The sequence below is a fragment of the Branchiostoma floridae genome, chromosome 3 (genome assembly GCF_000003815.2).
Source record: "Branchiostoma floridae strain S238N-H82 chromosome 3, Bfl_VNyyK, whole genome shotgun sequence".
Taxonomy (NCBI): domain Eukaryota; kingdom Metazoa; phylum Chordata; class Leptocardii; order Amphioxiformes; family Branchiostomatidae; genus Branchiostoma; species Branchiostoma floridae.
The window spans coordinates 17,659,784-17,673,567 of record NC_049981.1 but is presented as its reverse complement, the minus strand read 5'-3'; the positions used below and the strand labels follow the sequence as shown (position 1 = coordinate 17,673,567).

Below are 13,784 nucleotides of genomic sequence, written 5' to 3'. Positions count from 1 at the left end.
CCAGTATACTTGCTGTTGTAACGTTAACACACACACACGCGCACGCAAAAAAAGTCTTGAAGAAGTAAGTCTCAATCTTTAAACCCTTCCCCATAGCATTACATGCATTACTTGTACATACTGTTACTTTACTGAAACAATGCAGTCCCTGTCCCTATCTTCCACCCGAACATCTGCTTGACGTAAGCGCCAACCTTTCACCTTTGACCCAGTGAATTATCCCGGAAGTCGGAGTGACAGCGCCCATGAACGAGAGACCGGTAGTCAAGTTACCACAAGTAATGGGTAAGTTTGTGCGAAATTGATGACACCAGAAGGTTTTATTTAAGGTTTTTCAAGTAGCTTTAAGTGGTATTGCAAATTTTATGTTGCTTCGCTACGGCCCGTGTTTTTTGGCCAAGCTTTTGTTGACACCGGGTCGACATAACAATCTTTATTGACACGACAAAAGTACAGCGACTTTCGTAAGGTCTACATGTATAACAACTACTTCCAGTACAACTCAACACATATATATGGATATCTATAGGTATGGATACATCAACATAAAGGGTCTAGCATGTCATTTACACTATTGGTTCTACGGTATAAACAATCGTGGATATATTTGCCTCACTTGTACACAGTGAGGATTATCGCTAGCCTGAGTATCATCCGTATTCTACCGGGGCTCCTTACACTCGCTACCCCTAAAAAGTTTTTAGGGAAGTGAGTGTAAGGAGCCCCGGTAGAAATAGGATGGTACCCAGGCTAGATTATCGCCTCCCAGAATGTAAGTTTATCTATCGAACAGAGCAAATTCTGTAGAGCAAGCGGAAAGTAATGTGAACAGCTCTGTGCGTTTATCATTAACATGCATTGGCTTAATACCGGTCGGTTTACTGCAATTTCTCAAGCAATGCTAATTTGGCAAATGATCAACGCATCATTTTCTCCAGTTACATGTTGCTGTTACAGCTTACCTTTGCCACTTCTTCTGTGTAAATTATTTTGTCTCTCTGGTCCTGCTAAAAACATAATATCGTAATTGGAACACACCGCGGAATTGCACGGAGAACGGGCGCGTGGTTGGAAGGGGGTGCACTATACCGGTCGAACGAAACACGGCACAATTAACTGCCGCTATGTACCTTTATACATCCTCTGTTGTTCCTTTCTTTCCTGTTAGTAGTTGCACAAAACAAAAATCTGCATGAGCATACAAAAAATCATGAGAAAATGGGCGTATACTGACAAGAATTTTCATTCAATTTTGGTCCGTCACAACCGCTATGACGTAAAACTTTACTGCTGGCCGTAGCATTAAAAATGGCGGGAAAATGGCGGCGTACGTTCAATTTGACCCATTCAGCCGTAGATCCGGGCGATAATGCAACGGTTCCTCACACTTTTACACGAGTTGTAGGTCACCAAAAGAAAGTCAAGATTGCTGTTGAATCATGCTCGTCTTGTGCCGTGAGCACATGTGATTATTATCTACAAATCTGGCGATGAACGTGACAGTGTGTTTGTCCCACGACGAGCTCGCCTGCCCCGAAAATGACCTGAAAACTTTTGGCCTTGTTGTCTTCGAATGCATTGTTATCGATGCTTTGTAAATTATGTATTGGACACCTAGATGTCTGAAGTGTGCATACCTCAGAAATAACTATTGTTGCATGTGTAGATCTCTTTAAGTTCCACTATTTTTAATCGACCGGTATAAGGCTTATGACCGGTATTATGCCAATGCATGTTATATCGAGAACAATCCATATTAAACAAAGTGACGTTCGTCTTCATATATCACCGGCCGCCCCTAGCTGGTCTTCTGGACGTGTGTTGGGTTCTTTTGCATATTTACGTGCAGTCAGGTCGAGGTTTGACGCTTGGGGCCAAGACCTCGAAAGCTCCTATATGCCGCGGTATACACAGGGCCTCCAACTTGACGTTGTCACCACCCGAAATGACGAATACAATTTCCCCTAAAAGACCATGCCAAATGGGACTGTCTCTTTTGGCGTAACGGTTTAGCGGAGCCCCACATTGTTACATGGATGAATGTACAGGAGGTGTGTTTACAGAACCTATTGCTGCCTCACTATTGTCAACTTTCACAACACTCCACCCAGGTCTCAAAATGGGTACTTGGCTTTGATTTGGGGGAAAGGGTTTTCTGCACGGGAAATAACGTTACAATTCAAAACCCCAACCCTGATTAGGGAGGTCAAATTAAAGGCCATGGAAGGAGAGGGTCACCACGGTCCGTTCCGTAAGAGTCCCAAATTTTTTTTTACATATGATGTATGCAAAGGTCCAAACTATAACTGTGCCAAAAATCAAGCAAATTGATTTGCCTTTTAATGAGCTAATGGTCATTGAAAATGGATTTTTGTCAATTTTGGAAATTCACGAAAACACATCACTTTTAAACATCTGCTGCACCTCACTACAAAAATATTTCGAGCATCACTATATATCATTTTTCTTATTAAAATATGGGTAATAACATATGTGAGAATCAATAAAATATCTGTTAATTTGTGGGGGCTACAGGAGTCCAAAGAAGGTCTATTTTGTACGCGACTAAGGCCTTCCCTTGGTGAAAATCCGCCATTTTGAAAAATGGCCGTTGCCATGGCAACCGGTGACCGCAGATCTAAAACTTTGCCATTTTTGTAGGTTTGGACCAAGGCCCTACCACCACACAAAATTTAAGGAAAATTGATTTTTTGAGTTTGGCCACCCTATGCTTGGTTTTTACAGACAGGGACTCTTAAGAGCTATCTTTTAGGCAATTTTGTTGGGCCTTGATTAAATTATATTGTTAGATTTTCTGTTTGTCTGCTAGACAAAAATTCTCAAATTTTCAAAAAGATGTTTGACAAGTAGATACCAGTATAATAGTCTAAAAGTCTAATTATAAAAGGATCTATTCTTTGCCGATGTAATCTGCCATTGATATGAAGAATTGCTTGATTGAATTGAGTCAGCTACATCCAATATTCCATTTGACTGTCCCAGTATAGGATAACAAGTGGTAATGGACGTTTGTACAAATTTCTTGTGTGGTATCATGTGAATTACCTGGCAGCATGGTAATACATCTAGCTATAACTTGTCAATTACTGTTTTACTTTCATTTACGGGCCAGAGTAATGTGATTTGCAGGATCACGGGATTTGGTGTTTGGCCAGAAAGCAGATATTTTCATAATGGCTTGTTAAAGATCAAGGGTGGTACATATGCTTTAAACATTGTTCATGAAACAGACGCTGCTGCAAGTATCTTTGTTTCTATGCTATTTCTACAATGTTTGATAGGGGTGTTCTGAACCTGGTGATACTTTGCTGTATCACACTATTTGCTTACATGAAATGAATAGAATACACTCTTTGTTTGATTGTTTGATCCATTCAACTGGGGAAGAGCTCCTACTCTTTTTGAAAAGTGTGGTATGATTCTTTAATGTGCTCAAGGTGTGGTTCTCTTCAAACACGGGACCTCCATTTGATGGGCCGGTTGCAAATCATAAGGCCAAAACATTGGAACCTGTCAGAGACTGTATCATATGAACTTATGTAATAATTTGTGTATGTCTGATTTGACGGAACGTGATAAGATTTGTCATTGCCCTTGACCTCTTTATCAATGATAGCCTTAGAAATTGAAGCTTATCAAGTACAAATTTTGTAATCAACAAGAAAAACACTGACGTTTAGCACATTGGTAGCCACTTGGATGAGTTTTGCCATTGTTGGCACATTTCCAACCTTTTTAGGGCAATTATTGTACATGATAGTACAGATATCACATATTTAAGATTTGTTTTGTATTTATTGTGGTTTGTAGTTGACCATGTGAAAACCACTGCAGGTTTTTCTGCATCAATATTCTTCTATCTTCTAGCTTGACTTCAAGGTCCATATATTGACCTTTTACGAGTGATGATCAATAAGTTTGGGGCCTCACCAAAGACATAAGGTGCAACTGAGATTTTGGGGAATAATTATGTAGTATGTAGGCTTTTATCAATATCTACTAAATTTCAGATCATTGTGGTGATTAATTTTCAGTTGATTGGCAAATTAAGTGGCAAGAAAAACAAAGGTGAACCATGATTACAGCAGTGGGTCATGTTCTTCATGCCATGAAATCTTCAAGGCAAAACGTTTGATGTGGAATCCATTTATATCTTACATGATGTAACTAGTGGAAAGAAATGTATATCTGTAAATTTGTAGAGCTGAAGTTTACCTGCACATCTCAGGTCACAGCTCATTCGTCCTTTCTCAGAAAAGTTTTCTCACCTAACAGCACTAATTTCCATACGGATGTTGCCTGCAAAGTAATGATCAATCACAATGACTGGAATTTTTATAGACATCCATAAAAGGCTTCATACTATGCGCTGAAGTTGCAGACACATTTTTTGGTGTAGGCTCTCGTATCTACATGGTGCATCTGAAAGTGAGGAAACCATAAACAGGGAACAAACGTGGGTCTGCCCAGGCAACTCGTACTGATTTAAGGGATATTGCCTGGCTGATTGATGTGAGGCCTCGGTCCAAAGTGTTCCAAAGGTGCTGTGAAATGTGGTGTGGTTTGTTTCTGACCACCATGATAACATTTTGAGCCTCAATTGCAGCTGCCAGAGCTTTGGAATGGGTAAGCTTTGTCCTGTTTCTTCCGTACTATGAAATTAGCTTGTGCATACAGAAAACAGTCTTTTTACTGAAGTGATTTTAGGGTCACATTCAAAATTCAAAATTCAGTGGGTATCCGTCTTAGACAGTAAATAACATCGGACTGCCTCTACGGCCTCAAAAAGCCCATAGGACTACCCTTTTGTGGAACACTGGTGGGTCAACTCTAAGCTCCAAGCTGCCAACAAAATGGCAGCAGAAGGAATGCTGTCGATAAAGCAGAATTATGTTTTTGTTGCTCTTCTGAGAACTTTATCTTATCATAGACTACTTGAGCTCATACCCCTAGCCTGTCTCATCAACTATGCTGTGGCTTCAACATACATCAGCTTCTTCTTGTAACTCCAGTTTGTTACAAACTTAATTTGATGTCCAAATACTTCTATTTGGTATTGTGTTGGTGCAGCTCCTGGGTTTTAATCTCGCAAACGGACACCTACTTCAGGTGGAAATGTCTAATATATTACATAGCTTTAGTAAGGGACATCCCTCTGATAGGATGTTTAATGGAGCTCTTGTCTTTGTGGAGACCCACACCTTGATCACTCATCACACTTGTAGAAGAGAGTACTATAAGGAGTTAGTGTGAGTGGTTCAAAACCTTCAGTCCTATGCGCTGCATCTTGGGCCATTACTGTCATATTGAGGCTACCTGAGTTACCTCTGAATGGCAGCTGCTCCAGCTACAATTTAGCCCTGCCTATTGTATACTCCTGACCCCTGTAGTTGGCCCTTCCAAATCAAAATAATAATAAAAAAACACTGAAAGAAATATTGTCTGTCATGCCTGTCCTTGGTACTGAAAACCTGGCTACATGGCCTAATACATGAGCAATTGAAAAGTTTTCATTATGGAATGTACAGAAACAAAGGCTAATGATACAAGGATTGGCATAATTGCTTGTGGTAAAAGTTAAGTCTTTGTTCGTAAAGGTAAATTTTGCAGAACGTCATCACAGATTAACAAAGAATGTATCTTTTATGATGATAATCCATTAGCTGATAGCCTCGTTGTTGGGCCATGATAATATAGACATGATGCTGTTTAACTTCAACTAACTCTAATCAAGTTGGTCCCTTCAAACCTCAGTAGATAAATCTTCTCTTTATAATTTGTAGCAGCCTTACAGTTGAGCTTCTGTATCCAATAGGTTGGTAACTGTGAGGCCCCAGAAGGGCATCCTGGTTGGAGCTTTATCTTTTGAAAGGGATGTAAACTGCTGGTTCCAAGTTTGAGAAGGTGTCTTGAGCATGTTAGAACAGCCTTGTTGCTCAGATGAGTACCTTCTAGCTGTACTATGAAGTGAATATTCAACTCAATTGCTCTGTCCTTGGTGCTGAAAATCTGACATTTTTAGTAATGGGCAATTGGAAAGTCTTCATCAGTTAAGGCCACACTGACTTAATTCCATGGATGACATCCTCTGGAGACCCTAAAACTAATGCATAAGGGTAAAAAAGAATATCTAGCAAAAAAGTACTGCTAAACCACAGGACTAAACACCTATTCCATTCTTTCCCATGCTTGATTTGATCCATGTTTACCTCTAGTAATACTGTAAGAGTCAATATTTGAATTGCAATTCCATAGAATCCATTAAATTCCATAGAAGTGATGCCTTATGTATAGAAACACCGTCTTAACAATAACTCTTATGATACAAAAATTGGTTCAGAGGATGTTTTTTTTTAGATATATTTGGGGTAAAAGTTAAGTTTTTGTGATAATGGCAAGTCTATCTGCAGGTAGGGTGCAAATGTCAGCTTAATTTTGCATGTGTTGCTTTGTTATAGATGAGTTGGAGAAGGCACTAAGTCAGTTGGAACTGTCCAATGACAGTGGAATGCAGGACACTCAACAAGCAGACTCCATGGGAATGTCTGCCTGTGTCAGCTGTATGCTGACGGCTCTGTCTGAAAATGGTAGGTTCATAGATATATAAATCATTGTTTAAAGTAATAGTTTTGATAATCAATTTTCAGAGTGAATTATGAGGATGTAATGTACAAAGCACCTGTAGCTACAATGTAGCTAGTGATTTTACATGTACTGTTTTTTGGTTGGTTATCAGTATGGTCAAAAGCTGTTTTTTTTTTTTTAAATTGAAGCACCCACAGATGCCATTCATATGATATTATCAACATGGCATCAGCTATTTGAACAAGACTAAGAATACTGTCTTGACATACAACAATTGCATTCTATCTTGTATTACTCATAGGAAGCGAAGCAGGAAGAGTCATCTTTCACCATGGAATTCTGCCCAGGCTGTGTCCTCTGCTCAGCGCTGACTGTAAAGACGTTGCCAAAGTTGCTCAACTAGTAGCTGAGTTAGCCAAAAATGGTGACTATTGATGCCTAAAGTTGGTATCTCACTGGTCTGCGGTATGCTGGCAGTACTTTGATGACTAAGTGCCATGAGCAGGATCAGCAACATTGGCAACTGGTGCCAACAATGCCAATTTTCCACATGAAATGGCAATGGTCTTTTAAAAGTTAAAAAAAATGCAAGTTGCAACGTGCCAGCAGCTAGATATATGCCATTATGCTACCATTGTAACCAACTTGTAATAGAGTGAAAAACTGCAATAAACAGTCACCAATAGACCACCAACATACCACAGTCAAGTGAAATACCTACCTGCTTAACACCAGATATTTAGCTCAGATTGGTCGGTTAGTCCATATGGTTTGTACAGTAACTGTATTTGTTGGATCACTTGATGAAATAAAAAAGGAAGAAGAAAAAGAGAATCCCTACGTACCAATTCTATTTTTTTCATGGCTGCTATAAAAGAAAGAGGCAGAGAAAACTTACCAAATCTGTGGTGCTAAAAAAGTAAATTAGTTAGACTCGGGTATAGATGGGATGATGAGATGTTTAAAAAACACCACATTTTTTCCTTGGCCTAATATTTAGGGGCTTCATTGCCACTTACATTGCCACTTACAGTATCACTGCCCATGAATTATAGCGTGACATTTCTTCTTTCTTCTTACAACTTTTATTATTTTCACCTAACATGCAGAATTTGTAAGGCAGCCTTGTGTGGAAGCTGGCCTTGTCCAGCCATTGGTGGAGCTGCTCTCATGTGATGATACTGCAGCAGTGAAACAGGCCTGCAGAGCTTTAGGCAACATCTGCTTTGATAATGGTAGGTTTTCATATGAAAGAGACACAACACACATAAGGCTTTATGGAAAATCTACATACTACTTCTGTAAATAATCTATTACTCTGCCAATTCCCATCACAGGTATCAACCCTTTATGTGACAAATGGTTGAAATGTTGTTTACTTACAAGGCTAGGTGATATTCGAAACATACATTGCCCTAATATTTGCCATAATTCTTTTGATCCAGGTCAGGGTTGTGTCACAAATATCAGGTCTAAGTGGCTACAAATGGCAGGATTTTTAAATGACTAGGAGAGCAATAAACTATAATGGTGGACTATGTACATGTAATGAAATAAATAACTTTGGGTAATATTCAGCATAGAGTAGTTGACTTTTGAATTTTAACCTTTGCTGATTTGGAAAGGACTTAAGATGAATCTTCAGCTGTATACAGAAGTACAATGTTGAGTAAGTACAATGTTGAGTATACAGAAGTGCAATGTTGAGTAAGTGTGCTGAGGTCATTTTCAGTACAGTAATAAGCTTAGATTTTGCACTCATATATTCTCCAAACAAATATATGACCTGGACCAGATGGCTGCCACCATAGCTATTGGGAAGGCAGCAGACATCCTGTTATTTTCCATGACATGATGTAGCAAATGCATGGCAGGAAAGGAACTGGTCGGTATCTGTATCTATATAGCCGGTATCACCGCCCTTTGGCGTAACACACCAGCTTGATCACCATAGATATGTATGAATGTGTTTGACTAAGACACAGAGCAGAAGTTTATTAGGCTAGACCATGTCAAGGTAAACATTATGCATTTTTTATAAATGTTACTTTATACTGTAGTAATGTTTATATAATGTTTGTAGACCAAGCAAGGGATGCAGTGCAGTCACTGGGTGGTTTGGAGAAGCTCCTGGCCATACTGCAAACTCTAACGTCTTCCCAGCAGCAGCCTGACCATAGCAGCATGTGCACTGTCGGCTGTGGCTTCTTATTAAACCTCACCAATACACATGGTAAGTTGTGGCAAGTGTTCAGCATGCATTCTCTATCAACATACATTCTGGGCTGGAAGATACACTTGTGTGTAGACACAGAATATGTATCAATTGCATGTTGCAATGAGTTGTGGATGAAAAATTAATGACATGGACTCTCATGATTTCAGAAGCTTCAGCTCTTTACTCATTGTTCCCAACACCCTGCTCAACTTGGCCCAGCACCCTAACCTCAACTCCTGACCCTAACCCTAACCTTAACCCTAACCCCAACCCTAACCCCAACCCTAAGCCTAACCTTAACGTAACCCCAACCCTACCCCTAATCCTAACCCCGACCCTAACCCTAACCCCAACCCCAACCCCAACCCCAACCCTAACCCAACCCCAACCCTAACCTAACCCCAACCCCAACCCCAACCCTAACCCCAACTCCTAGCCCCAACTCCTAACCCTAACCGTAACTTAACCCTAACCCCAACTTTTAACCCTAACCCTAATCCTAAGCCCAACCCCTAACCCTAACCCTAACCCTAACCCTAACCCTAACACTAGCCCTTGAGCCCTGGCCATAGCCCTGGTCATGACCACATTGACCAAGGTGTTGGCCAAATTGACCAATGTGTTGGGCCAAGTTGACCAGGGTATTGGCCAAGTTTACCAAAGTGTTGGGCCAAGTTGACCAGGGTGTTGGCCAAGTTGACCAGGGTGTTGGCCAAGTTGACCAAGGTGTTGGCCAAGTTGACCAAGGTGTTGGGCCAAGTTTACCGTTTTAGACCAAAGTGCCTGTGTCTCATTGGCAGCTGGCATGATTGTCCTGATCTCATTGAGCCAATATGGCAGTCTTAGGCCTATGGTAATCATGAGGGTTGACATTACATGTTGAAGCTGAAAATGATGCTTGTCTGATTAATGCTATCAAATGAATATTATAGATTTAGTAGAATGCAGACTCTGGTAGAAGCCATAATTAGTTTCCTTTGAATATTAGTCATGATAAATAGGCAAATATTTTCATTAAGTCATGTTTCTTTTCTTTGCGGCCAGTCACGTCTTACTATTTTACAGAGAGCTTGCAGTCAAAGGCCTTATCCCTGGGTGCAGTCAAGGTGCTAGGAGAGATTCTTCAACAAAACTCTGATGATTCTTCTGTGTGCCAAATGGTTCTCCTGTGTGTTGGCAGCCTGGCTGAGTCAGGTTAGTACCCAATGCTGCACTGATTTTAGATGCACAGAAAAAAATTGTGTGCACATCTTAAAATAAAGATGGACCCAGCATTTTGACCTGTTGATTTGTATTGCATGAACCCTCCATGATATATCCAACCAGGTTTATACTAAAGCTTACAAGTTGCTGACATATCCGATATCCTGACAGATTTATTTGATCCACTCGCACTGGGAAAGACCCCTTAACTTTTCAAACACAGGACCTCTGGGTTCTGGGCGAAATACCCTACCCTAACACAAGACAACGCCCTTTCTACCTTAGGCCATGTTGATTTGATTATATGGGTGACATCCTGCAGTGTAGATTTTACATTTTCTTTGTACAATTTATAGTATGGTCGAAAACATTGAAACTTTTTTTCTAAGATCGGACAAAAAATGATGCATGTATAAGGATGTCATCCATATAATCAAATCAACATGCCTTTAATTCTGATAAACGTTTGAGAAGTTGATAAACATTAATTTTTGCCACAATCAGATGCAGGAAAAGAAAGCCTTTACGGGCCCAACTTTGCCGGTGATCTGGTGATGTTGATGGACTCAGAGGTTGGCTCCGACCTGATGGAAACTATCCTGGAGCTGCTGGCAACATTGGCTGAACATGGTGAGTCTACAAACTACGAGGGGGAGTCAAAAAGTAATGTCAACGGTTTCTAAAATGTCATGTCCAGAACAGGAGATGCAAACACAGGAGGTTCTGCTGTAGAGAGCTGCTTGGAGGCAAGCAAACAAACTTTGTTCTGCTGACACCAACCCATGGCCACATACTAAACATAATGACAAAGACTCATCAGATATAACTTTTTGAGGTATGCTTTCACTGCACACACACACTGGGTTAAATATGACAGTCATGAACACATGTAAGTTCAACATGTAAGTGTTGGGATATCCATCGTTTCCTACAATATTCAGTTCTAGACCATATCACATTCTGCTACATGTTAATACTGAAAAACCTCCACCTGCTCTAATGCTGGCTTGTTAGGCAACATATCAGTGTAATTTAGTCACCAACTAGCAGGGTGAGACTGAGCGTTGGTGTAAGCCAGCCAAATCCAACAAATTACATGTAGTAAGGATATACATGTATACTCTATAAAGCTTAAACTTGTATGAAATGAATTCTGCAAAATTTGTACCTTTCTCTACCGAATCTAGTAGATTGTATGAATTCCATAAAATTGTACAGTTATAGGCATCCCTGTTCACTGGATGTTATAATGGGTAAAATTTATTTTCCAATGATACAGATGGAATCAAACTACAACTGGTTCAAGCTGGTGCAGCTACTTCCCTTCTGACCCTGAGTTGTGAATCTGAGGATGCAAATAAGGGTGATGATGAGTCTAGCTTATCCAGAGCTTCAGCAGATCTCATTGTACAGCTGCTAACTGGAGGTCAGTGATATGGTGTATAATCTATCAGTAGATCAACACTAAGGCCACAGCAGGACCTAAGTAAAGGCAATTCACAAAGGCAATCCTTATATACCATAATTACCATTCACTATATATAATATATATAATATGAAATAGTGTTGATCTACTGAATTTGTCACCTGATACTGTGAAAATTCAGCATACCTAGAAATTTTTATGATTTTCCTTCACTATGTGATAATTTATACATTGTGCCTCTCTCAATTCATAGATGCCTAACTTCGCACTACAACTCATACTTGAGCCAAAGGAAAAAAAAATCCCAAACCTATATTATACTATATTTTTCACACATATCTTTTTTCAACATAGGCCTGAGGAACAGTAATAAGAGCCAGTTTTCTCGTTCCTACAGATGAGAGCATGAAGCTGCTGTATGCCTCTGGTGGCGGACGGGTGCTGAAGGAAGTCATGTCAGGGTGGCTGCCTTCGGACAGGGAGCATCTGCACGTGGCTGGGGTGCTGGCTTTGGGAAACTTTGCCAGGAATGGTACATATAGGGACTAGGGATGGGTTACAGAGTAGTAAATGTAATATCAGGTACAAAGGTTTGGACCTGTACCTGCACCAATGATGGCAGGAAAATGAGTAAACACAGATTGAAATGTTTGATATGTATAGACATCAGGTAGGGTAAATAAGTACATTTAATGTTCCAATATTTTGGAGTTGTACCTACATATGTATATGATTTTCACAGTGCTGTATGCGGTCCTGGGTACCTGAACACAAACTTTCGTGTGCCTCTATGAGTATGTTTGTCAACGTTTTGCAGGATTCCACTTTTGTTGACTTACAACACTTATGTAACATGTTTATTAAGCAATATTATATTGACTCTCTAAACCCATGCAGACCCCATCCACCTATTTTCTATGTAGGTACATTTGTACATACACTTTCTTCAGTATTTTTGGCATGAATGAAGGGCAATAAGCACACCAAGGAGGCTTATTGTTTACAAGGTTTTATAGAGCACATAACGATACAAGTTTTTCATATTGCTGACCTGAAATCCTCTTTGTAAGCTAAAATTTTCAGACCTTGTCAGGCACATCATATTCAGCTATAGGCTCAGATTGCTTAATTTGATTAGAGGACACTTGGAGAGTTAAGTAGAACACTGAATGTTTTTTTGATGGGACTAATGGGTACTCAATTGTATACTGTGAAGTAGTATCATCCCTGTTTTATTTGAAGCTCCTAGAATTATTACCTACTGGAGAATAACTTCCCCTTCCGGAGTGTAGGGCTCCTGTGTCGTCGCATGAATGTCATAGCACAGTAGTTTCCAGATGAGGTATTTCACTGCAAGGCTGATGAAAGCGGCTACTTTTCCTCTGCAGAAGAAAACTGTGTGCAGCTGGTTGCCATGGGGATAGTGGAGCCGCTCCTCTCACTCCTCCATAAGCATGATGGGAAGCTGGGGGCCATGAACATACAGCACGGTGTACTGAGTGCCCTGAGAAACCTTGCTATCCCAGGTACAAACTACATGTATGAGTTTGTGCCTGTTTTTTTATGTAACTGTTGACTTACTAATACATTTTGACTTCTACCCAGAATAACTTATTCCAAGTTGTTCATCTATAAATTTTATCTATAAATTACTTTGACCACTGTTGTCTCCAGTTGCCAACAAAGTGATTCTCCTGAAAGCCGGTGTGTTGGAGGCCCTGTTTAGCTGTCTGGATGGGGACATATCTCCTGTGCAGTTTAAACTGCTGGGCACTTTAAGGATGTTGGTCGATGGACAAGGTCAGAACTTTTCTTTAGTGACGCACATGTATAATGATTCCGAGACTCTCAGCTCATTTTTTATATTTAATTTAATATAAGTCATGGATGATATCCGCTTGCACATCAACTTTTGTGTGTATAAAAAAAAGACCATACTGTTTTTGATAGTACTGAAAAACGTACAAGGCAGCCGTAAAATGAGCAAAGATATGTTCCATAAATTGTCCATAGATTTGAGAAAACTGAGACTCATAAAATCATAAAATGCCAACTAGAAAGGCCGACATTTGCTTGAGAGCAAATACAGCATATTTCAGCCATCTCCCTCATGCAACAATAGGCCTTGAGGTCGTTGACCCCTTTGGCCATTGGAAAATGACCCAAAAAATTCCCAAATATATCATTTTAAAGTGTTCCATGCCAAAAATTATACATGGGTCATTTGGATAAGTATCTAGAGCACCCCTTTACAAATTTCGGGTCATTGGTTGTAAACGAGGGAACAGAGCCAAAATGTCCATTTTTGTCTAAAATGGCCATAAAATTGAA

At 40.0% G+C, this 13,784-nt stretch overlaps 1 protein-coding gene across 1 annotated transcript in view; it reads left to right on the top strand.

Annotated features, from left to right (window-relative positions):
* The first annotated feature begins 183 nt into the window (after window positions 1-183).
* The window catches only part of LOC118411299 (rap1 GTPase-GDP dissociation stimulator 1-like), a 17,334-nt gene continuing 3,733 nt past the window's right edge, over window positions 184-13,784 (top strand). The window contains exons 1-11 of the mRNA XM_035813488.1: window positions 184-285; window positions 6,480-6,608; window positions 6,908-7,030; window positions 7,716-7,841; window positions 8,690-8,839; window positions 9,890-10,018; window positions 10,532-10,657; window positions 11,307-11,453; window positions 11,851-11,985; window positions 12,842-12,979; window positions 13,128-13,253. Of these exons, the coding sequence (XP_035669381.1) occupies window positions 246-285; window positions 6,480-6,608; window positions 6,908-7,030; window positions 7,716-7,841; window positions 8,690-8,839; window positions 9,890-10,018; window positions 10,532-10,657; window positions 11,307-11,453; window positions 11,851-11,985; window positions 12,842-12,979; window positions 13,128-13,253 (1,369 nt within the window). The 5' untranslated portion in view covers window positions 184-245. The remainder of the gene's footprint in view (window positions 286-6,479; window positions 6,609-6,907; window positions 7,031-7,715; window positions 7,842-8,689; window positions 8,840-9,889; window positions 10,019-10,531; window positions 10,658-11,306; window positions 11,454-11,850; window positions 11,986-12,841; window positions 12,980-13,127; window positions 13,254-13,784) is intronic.